Source organism: Ischnura elegans, chromosome 11 (genome assembly GCF_921293095.1).
Source record: "Ischnura elegans chromosome 11, ioIscEleg1.1, whole genome shotgun sequence".
In the NCBI taxonomy this organism is placed as follows: domain Eukaryota; kingdom Metazoa; phylum Arthropoda; class Insecta; order Odonata; family Coenagrionidae; genus Ischnura; species Ischnura elegans.
The window spans coordinates 8,776,907-8,800,947 of NC_060256.1; the positions used below are offsets into that span (position 1 = coordinate 8,776,907).

Consider the following 24,041-nt stretch of genomic DNA (forward strand, 5'->3'; position numbering starts at 1 on the left):
TGTTATTTCTACAGTTGTCGAAGATACCAGCTATTTTTTTATACATTATAAGCATCAAAGTTGTTTAATGAGGAAGTTAGTACACAATTACTTTATAAACTAATATTACAGTTTTGAGCTCGATGATATCGTTTTCTTATTAACTAATTTTAACTCGTAAATTTTTAAATTGACCTTGATATCCATTTCAGTGGATAGTTCTATTCATCAGTGTAACTATGAGTTTAATTCAATTCTATCTCTTGCAATACACAACCACATTGTATCCCCCAAAGGTTATATGGTGGCTTAAAACTCATAAATTTGCTTTTAATGTAATCGAGATCGAAACTAACCCTTTTAGTTACTATAAGACATCATATGATGCGATTCTTTTCATCTCATAGGAAATATGAAGTGCTGTATACCGAAGGCCATTTAGTCTCTTTATAAAGTACCTAAATTTCTCATTAATGATTACTACTTTACCATGCTCACTTTCAATTTTCTCGTATTAACCTAGAAAGTTACGTAACACAACCTCGTAATACAAGGTAATTAAATTAATTTATGACAAAAATTGGTTCAAATTATCATCGTTTTATGTTCTACTTTATCTATATATGCTCTCTCTCTCTCTGATGTGGAAATTCTCTTCTCTGCTCTCCAGCCTCTTTTCTCGGGCTCTCCATTTTAATTTCCTTCTTTTTCTCGCTCGCCTCGAATGGGCATTTTTATTCCTTTCAGCCTTTTGCGGGCGACCTTGGCCGCCCCACCCATAACTCTCCCTTATACGTCCCACTGCTGGAGAGAGGGCAGCCGCGACGAATTTTTCCGTACAATGTCCTAATGCTACGTGACGCTATTCCGACGTCCCGACCCTACACTCTTCCTTCGCAACGACGACCTTCCGGGCATTTTTCGGAAATTGAGAAAATCCGGTTCAAAGCGGAGAAAACGTATGACTTATTTAGCATTACCTTGTTTTACTGGACCACTCGTACTCTTCTTTTGCCTATAATTTAGAATTTTCGTAAATAATTTGTTCAATTCACGCTAATTTTACTTGCTGGACTAAAGTGGACTCTGGACTTTTCGCTAAATTTTTATTTCGTGCCATTATCAAATGCATAACTGACGTTTCGTGAGTGGGTAAATGTGCCTCTAATGACAACTTTCTATGAAAACTAATTGAAATATTTATATTTTGCTGTAAAGCTTAATTATGGACTCCTTGTCACTTTGAATCCTATTTGAGCACCTTTTGCTGGCATTTCCACCGGGTATTTTTTAAATGTATTTGTTATTAGGATGAGCTCCAGGGTGCAATCCATCCAAATTTTTTGATCGAGCTCTTAATATCAGGCACAAACTGTCGTTCCTTTTGAACGCGTACATTTTTTCAGGTCGCATCATGAAATTCCCGACCGCTTTTAAATGTTCCCGAATTGCAACTTAACCATTCGTAAGCGGTAAAAAGTCTCTTTTTACCTCTATTTTAAATTATCGATGGATTTGCATTTGCCTACTATCAAATTTTCAGTTGTGTAATAGCAGGTCAGTTTCACAACATTTTTATTTTATTCTCTAACGTAGAAATAAAAAAAATGACATCTCAGAGAAAGGCAGCATGGGAAAGCGAATTCATACTTATCGCCTCCAAATAGCAATATATTCCACTCTATTCCTATTAACCGATGTATCTCAAGGGATCGACCTTGGATATAGCTATAATGAGAGTTTTGTTTTACTACAATTCCTGAATTATTGATTGTTTATTTATTTTGAAGGCTTTCCCATATATTCAAAGCCACAGCTCAGAATTTTCTACCAATTTTATATGATTTTAAAAGGTGGCAATTAGCGTAAAAATTCATTTCTTAGGGATAAAAAGTCCTTTATGCCCCTATTTTCAGTTTTTTTGGTGGATTAAGAGTAGCTTATTGTCAAATTTATTAAGGTATTATGGTTTACTGGCTCAGAGGCACAACATATAAATCTATTCGTTATTATGCTGAAATGAAAGTGGGTATGAAGAATAATTATGAATTGATCTCGGAATAAGGCAGTGAGCGATTTATTATTTATTGCCTCTAAGTAACAATATGTCAGACGCTATTCCTACTATCGAAAATTTTGAAGCAAACGATGTAGGATGATTTTCGATTGCAATACCATGGAAACTTATGATGGATGCAGCTGACGGTTGAGGCTCAATTGTACCGTGAAATAGTCGAGTTAATGAATCTCTTCAGCTTCATTCCTTTTTCCGTTTCTCGCTAACCGTAAGCCACCGTATACAGCCTCGAGGTTCTGCAGTGAAACAATTAGACACCATTTAGGGAGTATTCATAGATGTCCTAAAAATAAATGAGCGAGAGAGATCTTCGCGATAGTGGGCCGAGTCGAGGAGGCTATAATAACCGCCTGAGGGTGGTGTCAGAATCTTTCACGCCGCCCCTAGCCAGCCGCTCTTTTTTGAGAAGTGAGCTAGATGGAGTTGTGGGATATTAAGAATTGCCTCCTTTTACGACCGCCTCGGCAATGGAAGTGGATGTGTCGTGTGAGAGTCGTTTTGTTGGTTTGTTATTGGGGACAATGGCGTCGTTGAAGAGGGAAAACGGAGAAATATCCGGCAAATATTGTTAAGCCAAATTGATGTCTTATGCTTCCCAAGCATGCTTAAATAATTTTTTTATCGCAATACCAGAAAACGTGTTTGAGGGAGGTCGATTTGAAACAGTTTTCCTATTGCGATACCTGAACTCCGGAAGTAGATAACTCTAGGAAAAATAATGTATCATCTTAAACATTGGATAAAAACAATAGTAAATATAAATAAATAGTTACCAAAATATTTTCATGAGCAAATCCTTACCGTATAATTATTAACGGCAAAACACTAAAATTTAACCGCTGTGAATGGTTGCACTTGGCTATTTTGCATGCTAATTCATCTGACACAACAATTTATTTTATGATTGCTAAATATTTAAATGCTTGTTTAGTTTCTCAAGTTTTTATTCATCCTAAAAATAGAACATTTTCTTATCACATCCAATCGAACGTCAACGGATGCTACGCTACCAAAAATGCACCAGCCATGCGAGTAATCGGGCGTACGAACCAACTGGTTACTACTAACTGAGGGAATACGAGTCATTTTTCGTACAGTTAAAAAACATATTCTTGTACCTCAGTCATGATAATTTTAAAGGTTGCAAAAATATAGTTGGAGTCTGTAAAAATCATATTAAATTAATTTCTCAGAGAAACGAGGTGAAATGATTTTCATGTATAAAAGGGTCTACCGGGAAAATTGTAATTATTAACCTAGGGCTATCCCTTTTCGATTCATCAAAGCGTTAACATTAATGTTAAACTGAGCTGCTTTTATAGGTATAGAAGCAGACCGTTAAAAATGCCTCAGCTCCCGACTAGCCTGAACACTAAAACTTTTAAGCCGTGTCCCAACTCGTTAGCCATTAGGCATCATGTATTTAGCCAGCCAGATTCTGGGCAGCCAACCACGAGGGAGCATGAATTGGGACATCCTTACGCAGGTGCTGCCATCTACTGGGCACTAGGCCAATGCAAAACAAGAGATAATCGGAATGATTTGAACAAATGATGAACAAAACCCACCCTAAATTGTTAAAATATGATGTGTCAAGTGATTTTGAGTATTAAATGTCAGAGAAGAGTATTTAATCATAATTTTAGTATCTTAGACAAACTTTTTGTAATAGTAAAGTAGGGGTATACTTTCAAATTCGTATTTTTAGTTCCGTATGGTTTTGTGAAAGAGGTTTTAGCTAAGTTTGTGGCGAAATGTTAGCGTATATTCCTTTTAATTGGTTTTTAATATTTCAATCGTCTCTCAACCAAGTACTTTTTCGAATTCCTTATATTTTAAAAATTTAATTTCTAGTTTTGTTATTATTAAGCACAGGTCTATTTCGTCTATTCAAACGGTTACCGTCTGACTTGGGAATTATTTTCAAAATTTATTTAAAGTATGGTTTACGCACATAAATCAGGTTTCGTTATCATATCTTATAATCACTATTGATTTTAAATGTTGTTACTTATTCCGATTCCAATTTCGGGACTTTGTCCAATAACATATAATAATAATTGTTTATTCTTACGGGTGTTAACCTAATGTACAAAAAGTGTTAAATAAGAATTTAGACATAGTGTTACATAATTAAGCATTATTTAACACGTTAAAAAAGTAAACGGTAGCAAAAGATAACATGTGATCGGTATAAAAAGTTATAAAATAACACATACATTCATAAGAAGCATACTAACATTAATTAGCATTAAAATTAACGCCGCCTTCTCATTAACTAATTTCTCCGTAATTCTTACACTTCCATTAACGCAATTTCATTATTATAAACAAAATAAAAATTAATAATTATTCGAACAAGTCTCAAAATATCAACACTACTTGCAAACAAGTACTATCCCTTGTTGACAGCCATGATGCCCTTTCTCCTGAAGACGCTTTGCACGCTTTGAATCATGGGAAAAGTCGGGCGAAGGATGCACTCCTCGATGCCTAAATCTGGCGGCCGCGTTAGCTGCCTAAATTCCCTCCCTTATGCTGGCTAACGAGTTGGGACATCCTTCCAAGATGGCGTCATGGCTAAATCCTGGAATTGGCATAGCCAAATGGCCAATTGGGACACGGCTTTAGTTCAGGAGGCCCGAAAAATACGAGAGGCTACTGTTCCCTTTTCCTCTCAAACTTGGGCGGTGACCTCATATTTATAAACAAGCGAGTTATGTATGCTTCGCGTGAAATGGAATGGGCCGTTGAATGGGTTGGGAGGGAGGGGGTGGGAGGGGAGGGGAGAGTGACTGGCCACCCCCACCCCCTGGGTAGAAGGACAAGCGCTGACCCCCGCCCAGGAATTCCTCCGACATTTCCTCCCCCTCCCCCCGGGGGTCACTTGAAGAGAGGACGCATAAATCGCCCAACAGAGACAACTCAACCCCCACATCCCCCTCTTCAAAACCTCTCTCTACACAATGTCCCTTCTTCACTTACTCATCCAGTATCCACCATGGTGATTGCTCGAAAGACTCGTCCAGAAAGAAAGTGCTGTCATTCAAACAATAGGGAAAAAGTAGTAAAATAATTTACTGATCAAGTTTGCTTTTCTTTTTTTTTGTGGTTTAGGTCGCTGACTTTATAATTTACTGGTGCAGTTGTTTTCGTATGTAAGTAATTATAAGTTACTGATCTCGAATAAATATATATAAAATAAATAGCCTGACGAAGTTGGAATCGAGGCTAGGTGAAGCAGGAGTAAAAATTAAAAATTTAGTAGTAAAAAGAATAACAGGAAATTTTGTACAATCCTTATCGTATTCTATCGATCAAGACGCTCGATTTTTCTGGTCACTTTTGTAGAATGCGCAATAAATACGTAGGCAAAGTTTAAAATCCTTTAGGTGTTTCTAATTAGGTAGTAACTGTTATAATTAGTATACGAGTATCGTTATAGCAAAAAAATTAATGAAAGTTGAGCCATTTAGAAGTAGTTAGAAGTTGAATACTTATTTTAATCGTGCATTTGCAGACAGATCGCCTTAAAAAAAATTTAATTCATGAATTATTACAAGGAATTGAGAGCTTCATGAGAACCGAGGACAGGTAAATCAATTTTGCTGTACATTTTCGGAACTATCATCACTTAAAACATTCCCCGTTTCTGGTTTTGGTGCTTTATATAAATTTAATTCGTAGAAATTGCATCGAAAAACAAGCTATTGTAGCCCCAAAGATACAAGAATAAATGTTCACCCTTAATTCCAGCACAAGTGAATTTGAAATCATGGCTTCTTTGCTTTGAAAAAAACTCTTTGACGTTGTATCAGAATATGGTATTCACGAAATGCTCCTCTGCGCACCTCGTGCTGACTTATTGTCAGATAAGTCCTGTTATTGAAGTCACTATTCAACACTGTAGTGGAAGACGTGCCTCAGTTTACTTAAATAGTTAAAACAAATCTTTAAAAAATGAATATGTAGTCATCAGTCAGTATGCTTATTGTTAGTATCAGTCATAGTCAATCATTGTCAGTATGCAATCTAAATACGTATGCTATTTTCATATTTTTCATGTTTTTTCGATTTTCTGCAACATATTCCATAGATTTGCTTTTTAGGATATAATTATTAAGACGAGAAAATGTTTTTTTGAGTAATGCGTAAATATATATTGGCATTAGCAATTAGTATTTGTTCACGCTTCATAACCGACTTAGAAAAGCCGTGAGACATCCATTTTTGCAAGTGGATAATATTATCTTTTTTTTCATGTTGAACCAGAAAGCTTCGTGAGTTAGTTGACGTTGTAAATTTTTATGGACACTCGAACTTGTTATTTTCCCGTAAATAATAAGTGCCATAACTATTGTGATTTTCTTTAGATTACTTACGGATTCAGTTGTATCCTTGAAATGATGGGTATCCAACAAGACAATTTTAATTATATAGGACGGTGGTAAAACGAATGCCTTGGAATGTCATGCTGAACAGGGAAGTTTAATAAATAAATTATTCAGAAAAAAATTAGACATCAGGGAATCTTGATTCAAAATGAGGCAGAGGAAATTCAACGGCGGTAATAATGTAGAGTCTGCACCAACAGGGACATGTAAAATATAATTGAAACATATCGTATCTTTGCTATTGCTATTATTATTTGAACCAATAATCGTAATAATTAAAATAATAATCACTAAGTTAAGTTCTCTCTGGAGTGCCAATTAAAATAATTCATTTCTTTATTTCAAACTTACGCCGATGTTTCAGTGAAGTAATGCCTTACCTTCTCTTACTACTCACCTTAATCTTTGGTGCTTATCATATGTTATTTATGTAGATCTAATTAAATCTGTAAATAGTCTGTCGTTTAAAGTATGTAGTTTGAAATTAAAGATCAATACATTGAAAATAATTACGGTTTTGTTTTTAATTTATGATATTTTACACCATTTATATTTTTGCAATATGTTAATCGTGTCTTTTTCTTTTTGTGAAATCAGAAAGCAGCCCAGTCCCGATTACTTTCAATATTCGTGCCCTCAAACTATGTGTAATGACAGATTATTCACAGAGTTAATGAGGTTTACGTAATAAAACATACTCGTAGAAAAAAAACCATGAAGAAGGTGAATTTATTCCTTGAAACGCCGATAAATTTCTGGGGTAAAGAATCCTTTGTTCTCTATGAGAGTGTTGGTCAAACACTCTAGAGAAAACATATCCAAGTCAAGAAATTGGTTCATAGTATATTATATCAATAATTATAGCATTTTTATTCCTCATTTTACGTTGGATGAACTCTCTACGCTTCTTCATGCGACGCTGGCCAAATTTTAACCATCAACTCTCCCTTTCATGTGGCGTAAATGCTCCATGTCATCCGTTTTCATTACGCTCGTGTAACAAGTGACACTTTTACACTCACGACGCCGGCGTTAATTGCTTGGATCACTTAGATGTGATGAACACTGAGAGATGCGTGGCATTAGAATCGTTAAGGGCCAATGCTTTACTCCAAATTTTTTGTATTACCCCGCTGGATGTATTTTGATCCCGGAGCAGGCCAGATGTTTTCGCCATGTCCAAAAGAGTTCCTCATCAGCGGCGTCATATTCTCCGAGAGATGAATCATCAGCCTTTGTGTCTGGGTCGCCCCGTCTGCCGCCTTTACTGCCGCCTCTTTAGCGAAGACGCAACAAACTTGAACCCTCTTGACCATCTCGTTTGGAGCTAGTTTCAATATCAGAGGAAGGAAGGGAGCCGCTTCCCAGCTCGCGACTCAATTGGCCCATTACTCGCCGTCAAAATAGTCCACTTTGCGGGGCGCTCTTCTGTAAACGACCTCAGACGCAAAAGGCGCCGAAGGCCTTGGGCAAGGGCTTCCGCGCTAGATGAGGTAATATTCGGCCACATTTTTTTTAACTTTTCGACGCTAAGAATATCTTGTTTAAAGATAATGTTCGTTTTCCAACAGATCGAGCCTAATTTTAAGGCTTTATTTTTGACTAAAATTAGCTTTAATTTATTATTCAGTTGAATAGCCATTATTGTTAGCTTTATTGATTCACCATCTCTATTTTGATACAATACTGGAAAACTTTAAAGGATTTACACTCTCCTTTGTCCCATCCTAGTTGGAAGTTTCGAACTTTTCTTAAAATTTTGAATTATATTACTGCAGAAATTTTAGTAAAGACTGCTTTTCATCCACTATCGCTGCTGTACCATTAATAAGGATAGCTCTGGTTTAAAAAGCCTCGTTTTGATGTGCCAAAATACATTTTATGGTCCCATTATCATATACTTATGTTTATCAGCCTCTTATCTCCATAGGAAGTACTTACAGGACTTGCAAGGTGCTTACTTTGTGCTTTTTGTGTAACCTTTTTGTTAGGCGTATAATAATTAATGGGAGAACTTGAATTATGGTTTCCCGATATTGAAAAAAATACGATATAAGGGATCTTGTGTTGTATACCCACCAAGTAAATAGTATGTTTAAATGAATAAAATAGTTTTTGAGTGTACAGCAGCAGGAAACGGTTTGCCTTTGTCTGATACACCCGCACGGGAGTTGATGATTTTCTCGTAAGAAGCTTAAAAAAATTATATATCCAGTAGCTAAGTGCCGGATAAGGTTGAATAATTTATTTTTGTAAATTCGGTTTTGAAATATCCGTTCCTAGGACGAAGTTTTTAAATATTTGATGCCAACACCACTTTAAATTACCTTAGAACCTTATGCCTGTACTTAGGAGCTATCCTTTAATATCCTTTCCAATGCGAACGAGATAATTTTGTAATATTATTAACTGTTCTATTATGTCTGTTTAGGTGAAATGTTTTTATATTTTTCGAAAATGATTTTCAGTTTCTTAATTTGTGCGGCAAATAAAATAAATCTTCACTATTAAATCTTTTTTCTAAAAGTAACCATAAATATTCACTAAAATAAAACTTCACTATTATTTCTGTTGTCTTTTACCATAGGTTATGCCTAGATTTACTGCATGGGGTCATTGGATCCATATTGTATTTTCATGCGTTATCTTCCCTCTGTAATATGCTCAAAATTTTATGGACGTTCTTTTTCTTGACCACAAGGTGGTCTTAAGGATATAGTACTTGACTGTGAATCATGGAGTACCCACTTAGATTCTAGATCACACCTCCGGTCACCCAAGTAAAACCGTCGCCGGAGTGATAATTTGTATGTTTACCGCATCGTTTTCGATACCGCAAGTGACGTTGTGATAGTAACAGGCTTTCGTTATCGCACTTTGTGAATTTCACACAGTTAATGCACTTTTACTTCTCTTAACATTTTTCAAATTTCCACTCTCACCTCGAAAATAACATTTGCCCCCATTTAAATTGGCACATATCTCTGTGAATGGCTATATCTCGTTATTCGTTACTGATGTAGGAGTTTTGAAACGATTATGGGAGTTTTGGTTTTCATCCGATATTTTCAGAGTAAATCCTTAGTCATGAGAACGACGTACTTACACATAAGAGACAAACATAAGCAAGAGGGATTTTCGGCTCTTTCTCATGCGATCGAGACTGAAATGGTAAAATTCCAGATGATATGATCCCTGACGGATCTGATTCCGTTGATAGTTTTATTTAATATGGTTTATTTCAGTTGGAAATTTAATTTCTATTGGACTAAAATCATTTGTAGGTCAATTTATGAGGTAAAGTATAAAAAAGTAGTCAAGGAAAATCAGCACAATTCAGTTGAATTCTCACGAAGAGGGAAAATTTATATTTTATCATAATGTTTTATAAAATGGCGTGTATTTCATTTGCTAATCATTTCTCACGGTGATGCTGAGATCATGGGAGATTTCTTTGTTGGGCTTCGCTTTCGCTCGCTGTGCAGCCACCTCGACTGCTTTTGCTTACTAGTGTAATCCGCAATCTGCCGTACGGCGCGGCCTCGTATCAAGGGGCGATGGGGCTTCATTCCTCACTTCCGAAAATTGTGTCCATCCTCTAGTGGCAACTGCTCTCGATACTTCTCCAAACGGTACCACTGGCCCAGGGGCACCCTGCCCTTTGACCCCTTCGTTTTTAGATGCCGTTGCATTTCACAAAGACTCTGAGGAAATATATCGGTAATTCTCGCCCAAAAGTTGGAAATTTATGTGCGAAAAATCGACGGGAGCCAACGCCTAGGGAGAACAATCCATAATGACTACGCATGTCCGTTTCAGTTTCAAAAACCAATGAACACATAAAAACTTGAGCACTTCGTAAACGAAATGTATAGCTTATTTTATTAAATTGATTGTTTCCTCGATGCTTGCGATTTGAGAACTTGATTGCAGCAATTGGTTAGATTTAAAAATAGGGTAGTTTCCTTCATCAAAGAAAACGAAAGGCTTTGATTGCGATTCGTTACCCACCATTAGCGTATTCATAATATTTGAAATTATTTGGTTTTAGAAATCCCAGTTTAGAAGAATGGTAATGATTAATTTTAACCTCATTTGAAAAAGGTCAGATTGGCGCCCATGCGATGCCACTCCTCGTGACGTCACAGGGACCTAGATTCTATACGAGTAGATAGGAGTTTTACATCGTCTGAGATTACCAATGCATGCATTAGGCAAAGAGCTCCGGGAAACATCTCTTAATAATCACCTATGGTAGGAAAGTTTCCTTCTTTTCATAAGGTATTAATAATCCTTATTTAAGCCAAGCGCTTCCTGCTAGCAGGGTACTCTACGCTACCGCCATGCTCGGCAGCAAGCAGCCTGCATCGTAGCGGTGTTCATAGCCTCGCACTCAGGTTGCTCACACAGCTGCAGCCAGACGTCACACGGACTTTTCCCTGCATTCATACATAGCCGTCGCGTTTTCGCGCGCTTGAAAATGTTCACTTTTCATTTAATCGCGAAAACAGATTTCGTCATTAAAAAATCTAAAAGCGTGAAATATGTACCCCAGGAGTAATAATCATTCGATTTATGCAATAAAAAATAGGACACCAGCCTTTGCAAATAAAAATATGTTCCAAATAATCTCTGCTTTATTTATTAAGCCTTTATTATTATCATATATTTGGAATTCTTCTTAAGACCTCCATGGAAACCTTCCTCAATCGGTAGAATATTTTAATAATAATTCTTCACGATAGTCACGAGCGTTCTGGGGCCCTTTAGACTCGGACCCTCGGCGATCGCCGTCCAGCCGACCTGGCCAAACCGCCCCTGTCCGAGAGTCATCTTGTCAGCCGTCATTGCTGCCGATCCTAAAGCAGTACGTGAAAATACATCGCGTGATGCGAGCCTAATTTAGTATAAACTCCGTCTTATATATCTATGGGCTATATATAGGGCTTATATTATATATATATATATTATATATATATATATATGGGCTATATATAATAGGCTATGAACCACCCTATTACCAGTGCATTCAACCCACATGCTATCCTAGCAACCCCTCACCCTAATTTCTACCTGCGTACCGCTTTACTCATGGCATCATCATTCTATTGTGTTCACTTCCCTATAGTGCTCTGATTTCCTAACACCTATGCACATTGAGCCGATAAATGATTTAATTTCCCCCCCTTACAGGAGGACAAGGTGCTCGCGGTGACGCCTGGTCCTGGAGGCGGTGGCCCCATCTTCCAGCTGGAGTCTGCGCTGGCGGAGGCCTTGGAAATGGAGGCGGAGGAGGCAGAGCTGCACCCGATCCGTCACCACCACGGCACCCGGCGCAACGAGACGCGGCGGCGCCGGAGGCTCCACGAGCAGTACCACCGCCAGGGGGTGCTGGAGTCTCAGTTGCAGAGCGAGGCGATGGAGGCGCTCCACTATTACCGGCGACCGCAGCGGCGACACCTCGCAGACAACCCGCCGCGCACCTTCTACTACTCGGGCTCGCCCAAGACGGACGGCTCGGCGGACGCGGGCCCTTGGGGCCCATGGTCCGAGCCCAGCGAGTGCTCCAGGTCATGCGGAGGGGGCATCGCGTTCCAGACGAGGAGCTGCCTCGAACTGAGGTGGGTGGCGCTGGAGCGAGGAGAGAAAGAGATTAGCAGACGCTCATCTTAATGTTGCACAATAGTGTAGTTTCCTTCATCGAATGGCAAGGGTCAATTTTATCTTCATTTGAAAAATGCCAGTTTGGCGCCCATGTGATTCCACTCCACGTGACGCCACAGGGACCTAGTTTCTGTACGAGTAGTCTGGAGTTTTACATCGTCTGAGATTACCAATGCATGCATGAGTCACAGAGCTCAGGGAAACATTTCTTAATAATCACCTATTAAAACTGGCTAAGGTCGGAAAGTTTTCTTCGTTTGATAGGGTATTAATAATCCATATTTAAGCCAAGCGCTACCAGCTAGCAGGGTACTCTCCTACCTGCCAGCATCCTGCGTCGTATCAGCGCTCAAAGCCTCGCCCCAAGGTCACCTCACTTGCGGCAGCGGGAACCAGAACGACGTCATACTAGTTTTCCCAGCGTTCATACTTAGCCGTCGCGTTTTCGCGCTCTTGAAATTTTTCACTTTTCATTTAATCGCGAAAAATAGATATCGTCGTTTAAAAATCTAGAAGCGTGAAATGCGTACTCCTGGAGTAATAATCTTTCGATTTAGGCAATAAAAAATAATAGGAAACCATCCTATTGATAGAACTACAGCTGTAGAACATTTACCTTAATCGTAGACTGTGATGGATTTAAAAAGATTACCCGTGAATATTCCTTTTTCGATGAGACGCATACTTTTCCATTTATTTTCCGCAAAGATACACGTTAAAAAGTGGCTTTCTACTTACTCCCGTGTACTGATTCAAATGTACACCAACAGCTGGAAAAGTCATGTATACTACAAACATGAAATTCAGAATTTACGGGCATCTAATTGTAAGGGAAACCAAAAGGAAAAATGCTTGCCGTTCTGCAGTTGTAGACCACGCCCCTGTTCGAAACGCAGGCATTATTGAAACGCGGAGCTGTTGTCCGCCACAAATGTCCAAAGTGGGAAAAATACGAAATAAAACATACGCTCATTACCCAGATGTGGTTGTTTACGCTCCGGATTAAGCTGTCAATGAAAAATGTTTTGGCCTTCTCGGGATCCGAACCCGGGTTTCCCGATCGACGATCAGTCATGCAATTAGTTACAATAGGTTTTGGTATGGTAGCCGCAAAAATTATCTTCAGAAATTCACTCTTTTAATCCCATGAAAATACCCATTCAGTTTGAACCAGTTGAAACCATTTCCGTTTTTTCGGAAAAATTCAGAACACGGGAATATCCGGAAAAGCCGCTTTTGAATGATGAAAAGAAGGTTGAAATGTTGGGAAGAATTTTGGCGCTACGATTGCTCTGCTCCTAGCTTAAGGCTTCGAGGGAACACCGGATCAACGTCCTATCTGACGGACGGAGTTCGTGTAGTTCATTTTTAAAGTTCTCGCGGGCATCGACATTAGGTGATTGGGCTTATTAATTCAAATGTTTCAGTTATGATAATTTTAGCCTGAATATGGCGGTAAACTCAGCCACTGAAACATTAGAATTAATTAGCCAAATCACCTGGTGTGAAGGCCGAGTTTTCTACGCATAGTTTTCTCGGCCTTCTCAAAAGATGATTTGGCTTATCGGTTTAATTTACGAAACTTTTACGCTTCCGCTAATGCTTGGAAAGTAAAGGCAAAAGAGAGATTGTTTCCTCGATGGAGGAAATAGGCTTGCTTTGAAACTTCTTTTCCGGGAATTCCAATTACGATGGTGGAGCTTGACCCTCCCGTGTTTTTTTTTGCCGCTGATTCGTGGAATGACTTGCCTTGATGACTTGGTCTTCCTCTTTCGGGCGAAATGTCGAACGCCTAAAATACCGGACTCGGAATTAGATCGTCAGACTCCCGAACCCACAGACCCTTTTTTTTGCCCTTGGCTCTTAACGATGGTCTGATATGGGCGTGGGACAACAGACAGCATTATCACCTAACCTGTAACTCCCCTCCTTGACGTTGAAACAGATTTAAGTAAAAACATTGTGCCGAGGAAAAATAATATACCTTCATCAGTATTCGAAATTGTATGTCCCGAATTCACTTTCAATTTCCCATTAATGACTCCTAAAAAAAACTCCATTGGGGAAAGCTTGGAGAGTTAAAGCGATAGAGTACCTGGAATGAATTTAGGAGATCTGATTCTCGGTCAAATAAAATGAATTTTCCTCTGCTTAATTTTCACACTTCAATTGCACTTCCAGAAGACTGCAAGTGTATGCAAACGCTGGCTGGTCCGCGGTTATTCCTTGATTGAGTTTAAATAGTTTTTATTTGATTTAACACTTTCCCGGCGAATAGAATTAATAAAATTTTCTCGGGTTTGCGTGCGGGTCAGAAAATCTAAGAGCCCCGACGTTTCGGGTTCCTTCTCCTTATCCATTCTCAAGAGTACTGATTACCATCGGCTACCTTAATTTTTCTTACCCGCTCGCAAACCCGAGGGAAGCTTATTCATTGAAATGGGTTGCTCATTGCGTATGTTGACGTAGTGAGTGAACAGCCTCTTATCCCAGGGAATCAGGGGCGCAGCGGGGGTTGAGAAAATTTTCAAAATAAATGGTTCTAAGTAATATTAATCCAATTAAATAAAATGGATTAAACTTTTAAAAAATGTCTGAGCTCTGGAGGGGGTTTTATCCCCCAAATAGCCCCCCTCGCTGCGCCACTGCAGGGAATAACCGCGCAGTAGCATCTGTAAAATATTCTGGAGCCACCCTCAAATGCATGCTTATTATTATGAAGGATATTCCGCTTGTGAATATGAGTTTAAATAGGTGTATAATTTTGCGGATCGCCCCAGCCTCGGCCCCTTCCAGCGTTGAACTTTCGGACCCTTTCCCTTCCGTTCTCCCCATCCAGCCATCTCTCCTCCCTCTGAGTTTTCTTCCTCTTTTCTTCCTCATCATTCCCCTCCTCTCCTTTCTCGCCCCACCCTCCCCCAACTCCTTCATATGTTTGTTTCTTCTCTTTGCCACCACGCCAACATTATCCTCCTTCATTTTCCTCTTACAAGTGCACACTGAGTAAAAAAATTCCACAGGGTAAATCTAGACATGAACTCGAACCCGGATCCCCTGACGTCGCGCCATGTATGCTAACCCACTGAGGCTGCGAGGAATATTCTGACCGTGTGAATATCAAAATCTTCAAAGGTTTTGGTGGAACATGATACAGATTTTTATGTTTTAAGTGCATTTGCGGGAGACTCCATCCTCCTCCTCCTCCCATGCAAAAGATCATATTATTACGTACTTTCTTGGTGACGGAATACTCGATTGAAAATTATACCATCATCTCGAAATTTTCAGTGTAAACAGAGTAGACTCTTAACCAACATACGTGTTGAAATTCGCCGTTATTATAATTCAATGAAACACTCTTCTGCCGGCTGGAATTCTCAATTTCAACTCTTCACATAAAGTGCATGCTTTGCCCAAACAAAACTGATTAAATATAACAATTTTCTTCCAAAGAAAAAAACTGTCACATTAGTATAATACCTACGATCCTTACTTATCTCCAGATACTTACCTCCGATGGTTTTATTATCATGAGGGATGTTTTATCTACTATTTTATTATTTATTTTTGCAGGAAATGAATAATTTTCCAGATTTTAGCTGATTAAATAAAAAAAATTTCATTTATGCTATTATAAAAGAATACTATTGACAAACAAAATTAATGGCGTCTCTGACGTGTTTCTTTTTCCCTTTTTCAGTCAAGACGGTTCTCCAAGGTGCGTCGGAGGACTGAGGCGCTACTTTTCCTGCAATATACAGGTGAGACTAGTGTCCTTGAAAATATGTTCAGAGGAAATAACGATACGAAAGAGGTAATCCTATAAATAATTAACCAAATATTGAAATATTTACTCTGCCACGTAATTTTATACTCTGGTAAACTCTATTTAGTTGCATTAGGGAAACAAAACATGCTGTTTTCAGCTTTCTAATTCTGCTCGGCCAATCACATTATTTTGATGTTCCGTTTATTTTAAATTTGCCCTATCACCTAGAAATGTTCAGTGTTAATAGTTTACTTGTGTCTACATTAGTCTCTTTGTTAAAAATGAAAATTTTACTTCAATCTTTTTTTCTGTTAATTTTTTTATATTTAATCTAGGCATGTGAAGTTTCAAACAAAACTTTTTTAACTAAAAAGGCAAAAATATGAGCTGCTGAACCTTTTTTATTTATCCTCTTATTGTGATTTTTTTATCATAAATTATACCGATAGCGATTCCATTAGAGGCATTATCTATTCTAGTACTGAGTATTGGCTTAGATCCGCCAATGTGTATGTGGTTGTAGATGTACAAGATCGTTTATGATCTCATGAGCTGTCAAGGTCCTCTGAAAATGCGTTAGATGTGAGGACGTTAACGAATATCTTTTCAACTCACGGCGCGGCGCGACGCTTCGTCTCCTTGGGATGGAAAGACCGCGGCCCGGCAGAATATGTACGCGACGAGGGTTGCATGCAATCACGGGGTCTATATCGTCCTCCATAATCAACTTCACTGAACATGAGAATGTAACATTTATATCGCGAAAATAAATGCAATATTCTCATGTTTAATCACCGAAATAAAATTTACAATTATAGCTCTGCCTAATCAATAGCTCAATCATTGAAAATCAACCACTTATTCGAAAAATTATTGGTGTTTCATCATAGAAAAATTAATTTTCAAGAGGTACATATGTTTGGTGGGTTTAGGACCTATCCATGTCATCTGAATCGGGAAGTTTTGGTGCCTAATTTTCTGAGTCTAATTAATTTTCCCTTAATTCTAACTTCCTGAATGTGGTAGGATGTGTATCCATTGATGACTGAAATCGCATTTTAATTATGAAACTAATACACCCGAAAAATGATAAAACATCGTTTTAGTTCCATGTAAATTACCCACTGAATGAAAAAAACAAATGCACCAACGAAAGAAGTTCTCCATGAAAAAATATTTGTCTTAGCCGGGATACGAACCCGGATCTTCCGATTACCGGTGAGGCGTGTCAACCAGTTCCACCACCAAGCCATTTTATTAAGAACGAACTTCGGGATGGGTTTTACCGAAGAAGATGATGATGTCACAAGTCTACACTGTGGCACATGTGGCGAGGGTCGTGCTTACTAAGCCACTGTTGGGGTGAAAAACCCTTAATTTGTCGCTGGTCTGCGACGACGAATTTCAAAGCACTGCAGGAACAAGCGACTTTGTACGCAGTCACGCGCACGGGTACAAAGTTAAATACACCAACGGATGCCATGAAAAAATATTTGAGTTAGCCGGGATTCGAACCCGGATCTTTGCCACACATGTCACAGTGTGGACTTATGACGTCAACATCTTGTTCGGTAAAACCCTTCCCGAAGTTCGTTCTGAGAAAATGGCTTGGTGGTGGAACTGGTTGACACGCCTCACCGGTAATCGGAAGATCCGGGTTCGTATCCCGGCTAAGACAAATATTTTTTCATGGCGAGCTTCATCCGTTGGTGTATTTGACTTTGCACCCGTGCGCGTGACTGCGGACAAAGTCACTCGGTCCTGCAGTGATTTGAAACAAACAACTTCGTAGTGCAGTAGCAACTTTGAAGCAACAGTCGTGCGCATGAGCACAACCTCATAAACACCAAGGATGTAATTCGAATTATGGCGATCGCCATGAAAAAATCATTTGACTGAGCCAGGGATTGAACCCGGATCCCCCGATTACCGGTCAGTGCCCAATCTGGGATTCGCTTTGGTGGAGTAATTGGTAGCATACGTGATGGCGATCAGGAGATCTGGGTTCGAATTCTGGGTAAGCTATATGATTTTTTCATGGGGAATAACATCCTTGATGTATATGTATGAAAATAGTTACTGGTGTAAATTTCTTAAACTTACTAATACTTGTTGATAAATAGATATAACTATGAATATATAGATAAACAAAATATATCTATTATATACATCATCTTAGAAATAGATATAATTAATGAACATTTTATTTTTAATGTGGTGGAGTACCTTGATATATTTTCTGTGGCCAATACTGGAATTTGCTCTGTAGTACATATTATGCCATTATTATTTATCCCACTATTTCGCCAATCCTTTAGCTAACGTTTGTGACTCTTCTTTATCAGTATAAAGTTTTGGCTGAGCGTATGTCCTCCATAATAAATGCATGCAGGGGAAATGGAAGAAATCACTTATATATTCCTTTTATCACACCCATATAAGCTATGTGGTATTCCTATGCTTTCATTTTTAGTTTTGGTCCAGATGTGGGTGTGTAATGCTTACAATTATAGCATATTATTTCATTTGAAACTCTTTGCAGGACTGCCCTGAGCCAGCTCGAGATTTTAGGTCGGAGCAATGCTCCCAGTTTGACGATGTGAAATTTGAGGGCCGTCATTATAGGTAAGTCTGATCTTGTCCCTCATAAATGCTTAAATACAGATATGACCTCAATATTATCACATTGGAACGAGTACTTGCAATTTTCCACAACTATAAAATTTATTATGACATAGGTTCCAAGGTGGTGCAGGCGATGTATCCTTGAAGATGACATAATAACATTGAATCCTAGGTTGTAATAAATTTTATAATTATGGAAAATTGCAAGTATTTATTTCATTGTTGAAAAATTCCACTACATTATAATCTTGGGATTTCAGTCAATATTATCAATTTCTAGTGGACTGATGATTGTCTTGAAATTCAATTTATTTCTTTTGTTACGTACTATTTGATAGATTATAAGAACAAGCAATGGTTATGCAATAGGCATTTCACTATATTTGTATACTGTAAGATCATCTTGCCCTAATTTTTCTCCAGGCAATCGATAAGAAAAAACATTATTTGCATCTATCTTATCTGTAGCATTGCCAATTCAGCAAGCAATTTAGAAACATGATGAAAGAATTACTCCTAAACGCTGTTTTATAGTAATTATATAAGCAGCTTTTCTCATTCCACAACTTTTTTTATTCTGAATGTATAGATACAACACATTAAAAAGAAGCATTTTGAATGCATAGATTATTTTGTTAAGCTCCTTCAAAATAGGGTGTTATATTTATATATTGGAATTGATAAGTGTGTTATGATTATTTATAATTTATATGTTAACCATGAGTTAACAATCTCAGTGAAATGTAGACTTAGCCACTGAATCAACGGGCCAATCAATCCCAATGTTTATACCAATTTCTTTAAATACAGGTTGCAATGTTCATACGAATTTGTTTAAACATTTTCATTGATCATTACTCACAAGTGAATCTCCAAAAATGGCACTAGCTATTTAAATTTTTAAGAAACATGCCCAACTGGGAATATTTAGATTGCTATTCATTTTCAGAAACACAGTTATAGGTTGCCTAAGTTCAAATGTCAGGAATAGTTTTTGAACCATTTCAATCACTTGAATTGGAATTGAATTTTCCTATGAAGTGGACTCGATTAGGGGAAGAAGAACTTTCTGCTTTTTGCTGAATTAAATTGTCTCATCTATTTTCTCCCAGAAATGGTGAGTTTAGGTTGAAGTTTCTGCAACCACATTGAATTCTGCCAACCAACATTTCTAGGAGTAATTTTTATATTATCTTAAATTCTTTCTCACCTCTTACAATATTTTTATTACAATGTGTTTTGTCTTTTGCTCTTTAGGTGGATTCCATACACAAAGGCCCCAAACAGGTGTGAGTTGAATTGCATGCCAAGAGGTGAACGCTTCTACTACCGCCATAAGAGGAAGGTTATCGATGGAACGAGATGTGAGGAGGAAAAATTGGACATATGCGTGGATGGTGAATGCTTGGTAAGACTGCTTTGTTGATCCTGCTTGCGTGTGCACTTCAGTGAAAGGCTGATTTTTGTTTAGATCATCTTGATTGCTGGTCAACTCTTCTAGTATTGGTTTGACGCAGCTCCCCACTCAATTCTCCCGCCAGCTAATCTTTTCTCACTAAAGTATTTCTTCTCTTTGGCATCCTTCATCACCTATTCTATATATTTTATCCGAGGTCTTCCTTTTCTGATCTTACCGTCCAATTGTCCCTCCACAATTGCTTTTATCTGGCCATCATGCCTCAGTCATGGCCAATTAAGTTGTTACATCTTCTTTTTAAAGTTTTAATAAGGTTTCCCTTTTCTCCTACTCCTACAGCACAATTATAGGTGATGTAAGAATTTATATACAGAAGGCCAGGTAGAGTTAAAAAAAAACTCGCAAATAGTCAATTTTTATTTTTATTTTCATTTTTCAATATTTTTTCGAGAGATAAGAGCAATGTTGGTATTCAATTAAAATAGTTTTCATTGCTAAAAATTTCCGATCGCTCAAAAATGATTGTTATAATATGTAATTGCTTATTGGTACCAAACCAAATGTTCGATTTTATGAAAATATGTAGGTATATTTTCCTTGATGAAAATCTCCAATTACTTTAAAAAAATCATTGTTTCAATAATTGATAATGGGTCCTAAATATACCTAATGTTCCACTGCTTTACTTCTTTATATTTCATTGATTTCTTACAGCCAGTGGGTTGTGACATGATCCTTGGTTCAGATGCCAAGGAAGATCAATGTCGAGAATGTGGAGGAGATGGCAGTGGCTGCCATACCGTCAAGGACCTCATTCGAAGAGATGATCTTGTGGTTGGTAAGTAAAGCCTGTTCTTTATTGATTCCTATTTTTTGGCTGATATGACAGAGTGATTGCATGTTATGGATAAGTTGGATCAATTGATAATTATTCATACATATTTAATTTTTTGTTAATTGTTTTAACAATAATTTTTCATGCTGCGTTGCAAAATTATGCCAAAAATCAAATGTTGATTTAATAAGTCAGTCAAAAGTAAAATAACTTGTAGCTTGATTGAGTGTAATTTTAGGCTATGTCCATTGACAAATGACTCAAATGTTATCTTATATGAATGTATTAATTTCAGGCTACAATGATATTCTTCTGATCCCAGCTGGAGCTACAAATATTCTTGTGAGGGAGTTGGAAGCATCAAACAACTATTTGGGTGAGAACTGTGGTCCTACTGGTATTTGTCTTCCTCAAGATTATTTTTTTTCTTACTACATCAGATACAATGATCGTTTGATAATTCATACATGACTCGGGGTACTTCCATATTTAATTTGATTAAAAAATGTGAATAGCTGAGGAATTTCTCATAATTATTTATTTCTGTAACTACGATGCTTCAAATTGGACATGTTTGGTGACCAGTAAAACATTGATATTGGAGTCTGTGTTTCTCGAAAATTAGATAAGCCTCACAAATTTTATCAGTTTCAATTTTAACCATGTGCAATTAACTGTAATTTATGAGAATTTCATCACCTGATAATTAATATGGATTCGGGATCCCAGTGAGACCCTGGTGGTAAGCTCAACATCTAAGATGTGAATACATCTACAATACACTAAGCTAATTGTAGATGGAAGTATTAAGACATCATATGCTATATAACTGTGTAAGTGTTTGTAATTTGGTCTTAAAAATGTCATCGCAGCTGTCCGCAACACCACCAACCACTACTACCTGAATGGCAACTGGAGGATAGACTTTCCAAGGGATTTGAGGTTTGCAGGCACAGTCTTCCACTATGACAGGAGACCTCATGGATTCTATGCACCGGAATTGCTCAGAGCTCTTGGTCCAACTACAGAGGCCATTTATATTGTTGTACGTAAATATGTCCATAATATTACTAATTGAAATTTCGTATGTGATTGGTAAATTTTTGAGCTGAAATTTTAAAAATCACAATTTTCTTAGCACTTAAATTAAAATTTAAGCTCAAACAGTTTTATTAATTCCAAATTTGAAGCATTGCTTAGGTAATTAAGTAAATATTTTCTCATTTTTTTCTTTGTGGGAGCTATTTCAAAATTAAACATTGCAGTATTATTTCCATTAATATTATTAAGAAAAAAAAATATTCTTTTGTCTATGGTTTATTCCTACTGCCTCTTAAGATGTACATATATCAGTTAGTCTGAGACTTAAGCAATAGTGTCGGTGGTGAAAAAACGTACTGTAAGAACGGACGTTTGTATTTGGATATATACTCATATTATGATGTCTATGAATTGCATTATTTGACAATGTAAGTATAAATTCCATTCTCACAAATTCTCCAAATTAATAAAAGTTTGTCATGTTTGCATTTTCCTTGTGAAATAGCTCTTGTATCAAGAGACAAACCCTGGCATCCAGTATGAATACAGCATTCCTAAGGGTGTTTCTCAGCAAACAGACCCAGATAGCTACACATGGGTAGCAGGGGATTTCAGCCAATGCAGTGCAACTTGCGGAGGAGGGGTCATGACAAGAGAGGTTGTTTGTGTGCGCAGGCGCAATCAGGAAACGGTGCCTGATGACCTCTGTGACCCGGGATCAAGACTTCCCAGTAACAACACCTGCGCAGAAGATCCTTGCCCTCCGCAATGGGTTGTTGGAGAGTGGAGCTCATGCTCAGAGACTTGCGCTGGAGAAAACAGCACTGGAGGGGTGCGCACACGCAAGGTAAGCACAATTCACTCGACCAAATTTGATTAAATAGATTTGCAAATGGTGTACGTACGCACATAAGCTTGTTTAGCATTTTTTTATATGAGCTCCAAGTTCTTATGACCCAATAAATCTAGTCTACTATAAGAATGATTCTAAAGCAAATTTCCTACTGAATATAAAATTAATTAAATTTTTTTTTTAATTTGGAAGCTATAGCCAATGGCTATTTCTCATCTTGGATTTTTTGGTATAAATTTTACGTTTTGTATTTGATGTTTTGAGTTCTCAATGCTATTTTTTCACACTTAGTAGATTGTGCAAAGGTGTTCCAGAATTCTGTGTAGACATCACTGTATATACACTTGAACATAACCAATTCAGCAGCACACATTCTGCACTAGGACACTGCAAAGCCTTGGAATGTAAGGCTTATCATGTACAAGTTGGAAACCAAGAGGGAAAAACTGGGCAAGTGCACAGTAAATGCACACAAAATAATCATCAAACTCAACAAATCAAAACAGAGTGATAAATTTGGAATGATGAAGTAATTTCTCCCAATAAGTGCATATATTCATATATATTCATCGCATACAACATTATGCTTTTAACTTTCCATCATTCTTTTCTGCTTATAACTAACATCACACCACAAATGATAATATGTAATGGGTTTGTTGTTCAGTGAGTATACTTACAATTAACCTCATAAGTTCACACAGGACAAAAACAGAACATGAAACAACACCATCTCAATGTAGAACATAGATGTTCAGGGTGCTTCAAAATAACATGCCACTTTTACGAGTGAAGAACTAGTGTATGGTATACAGAAATTTCTAAACTAGCCATGAGTATGCTACAGATTAGAATTCAGTATTGCTGCTTCCTCTTGCAGACTCAGATGCATAAGTGATTATACAGCCTATTGTCCATGTTTGAAATGAAATTTTGCATTATTTTTAACATATGGTCGTGACTCAGTAAGTAACTGCACTCTGCTGCTGATGGAAGGTCAAAATCATGTCCCTATCCATACAATTTTTTTCTATTGAGGAAATAAATTTATTTCACCATTGGCAGTACACACATCTGCACGGCTAAATTCAAATATAAAATTTACAAACAATTACATACATACCTACATGGATATTGAAATTACCAGGATAAGATTCTTGGGAATTCCCAAGATAATCATTTAAATATGATATGTACATCATTAAAAACAGAGTCCAGAGGGTTAATAAATACTAACAGAAGCATGGAAAAAAATTAGGAATTCTAGTTGCCATCTTGGAAATTACCTTACAATGCATCCCCCAGATATTCATCAACACTGTAGTAGCATTTTTCAGCTAGGAGAAGTTAGTTTCTTTTTAAATATGGGAAGTGAGGTGCTATTTTT

At 37.5% G+C, this 24,041-nt stretch overlaps 1 protein-coding gene across 1 annotated transcript in view; it reads left to right on the forward strand.

The window, feature by feature from the left end:
- LOC124168519 (papilin) overlaps positions 1 to 24,041 on the forward strand; it is a 452,639-nt gene that overhangs the window by 362,747 nt on the left and 65,851 nt on the right. The window contains 8 exon segments of the mRNA XM_046546846.1: positions 11,644 to 12,071; positions 15,815 to 15,875; positions 18,426 to 18,508; positions 19,766 to 19,916; positions 20,640 to 20,763; positions 21,056 to 21,136; positions 21,633 to 21,805; positions 22,307 to 22,648. Of these exon segments, the coding sequence (XP_046402802.1) occupies positions 11,644 to 12,071; positions 15,815 to 15,875; positions 18,426 to 18,508; positions 19,766 to 19,916; positions 20,640 to 20,763; positions 21,056 to 21,136; positions 21,633 to 21,805; positions 22,307 to 22,648 (1,443 nt within the window).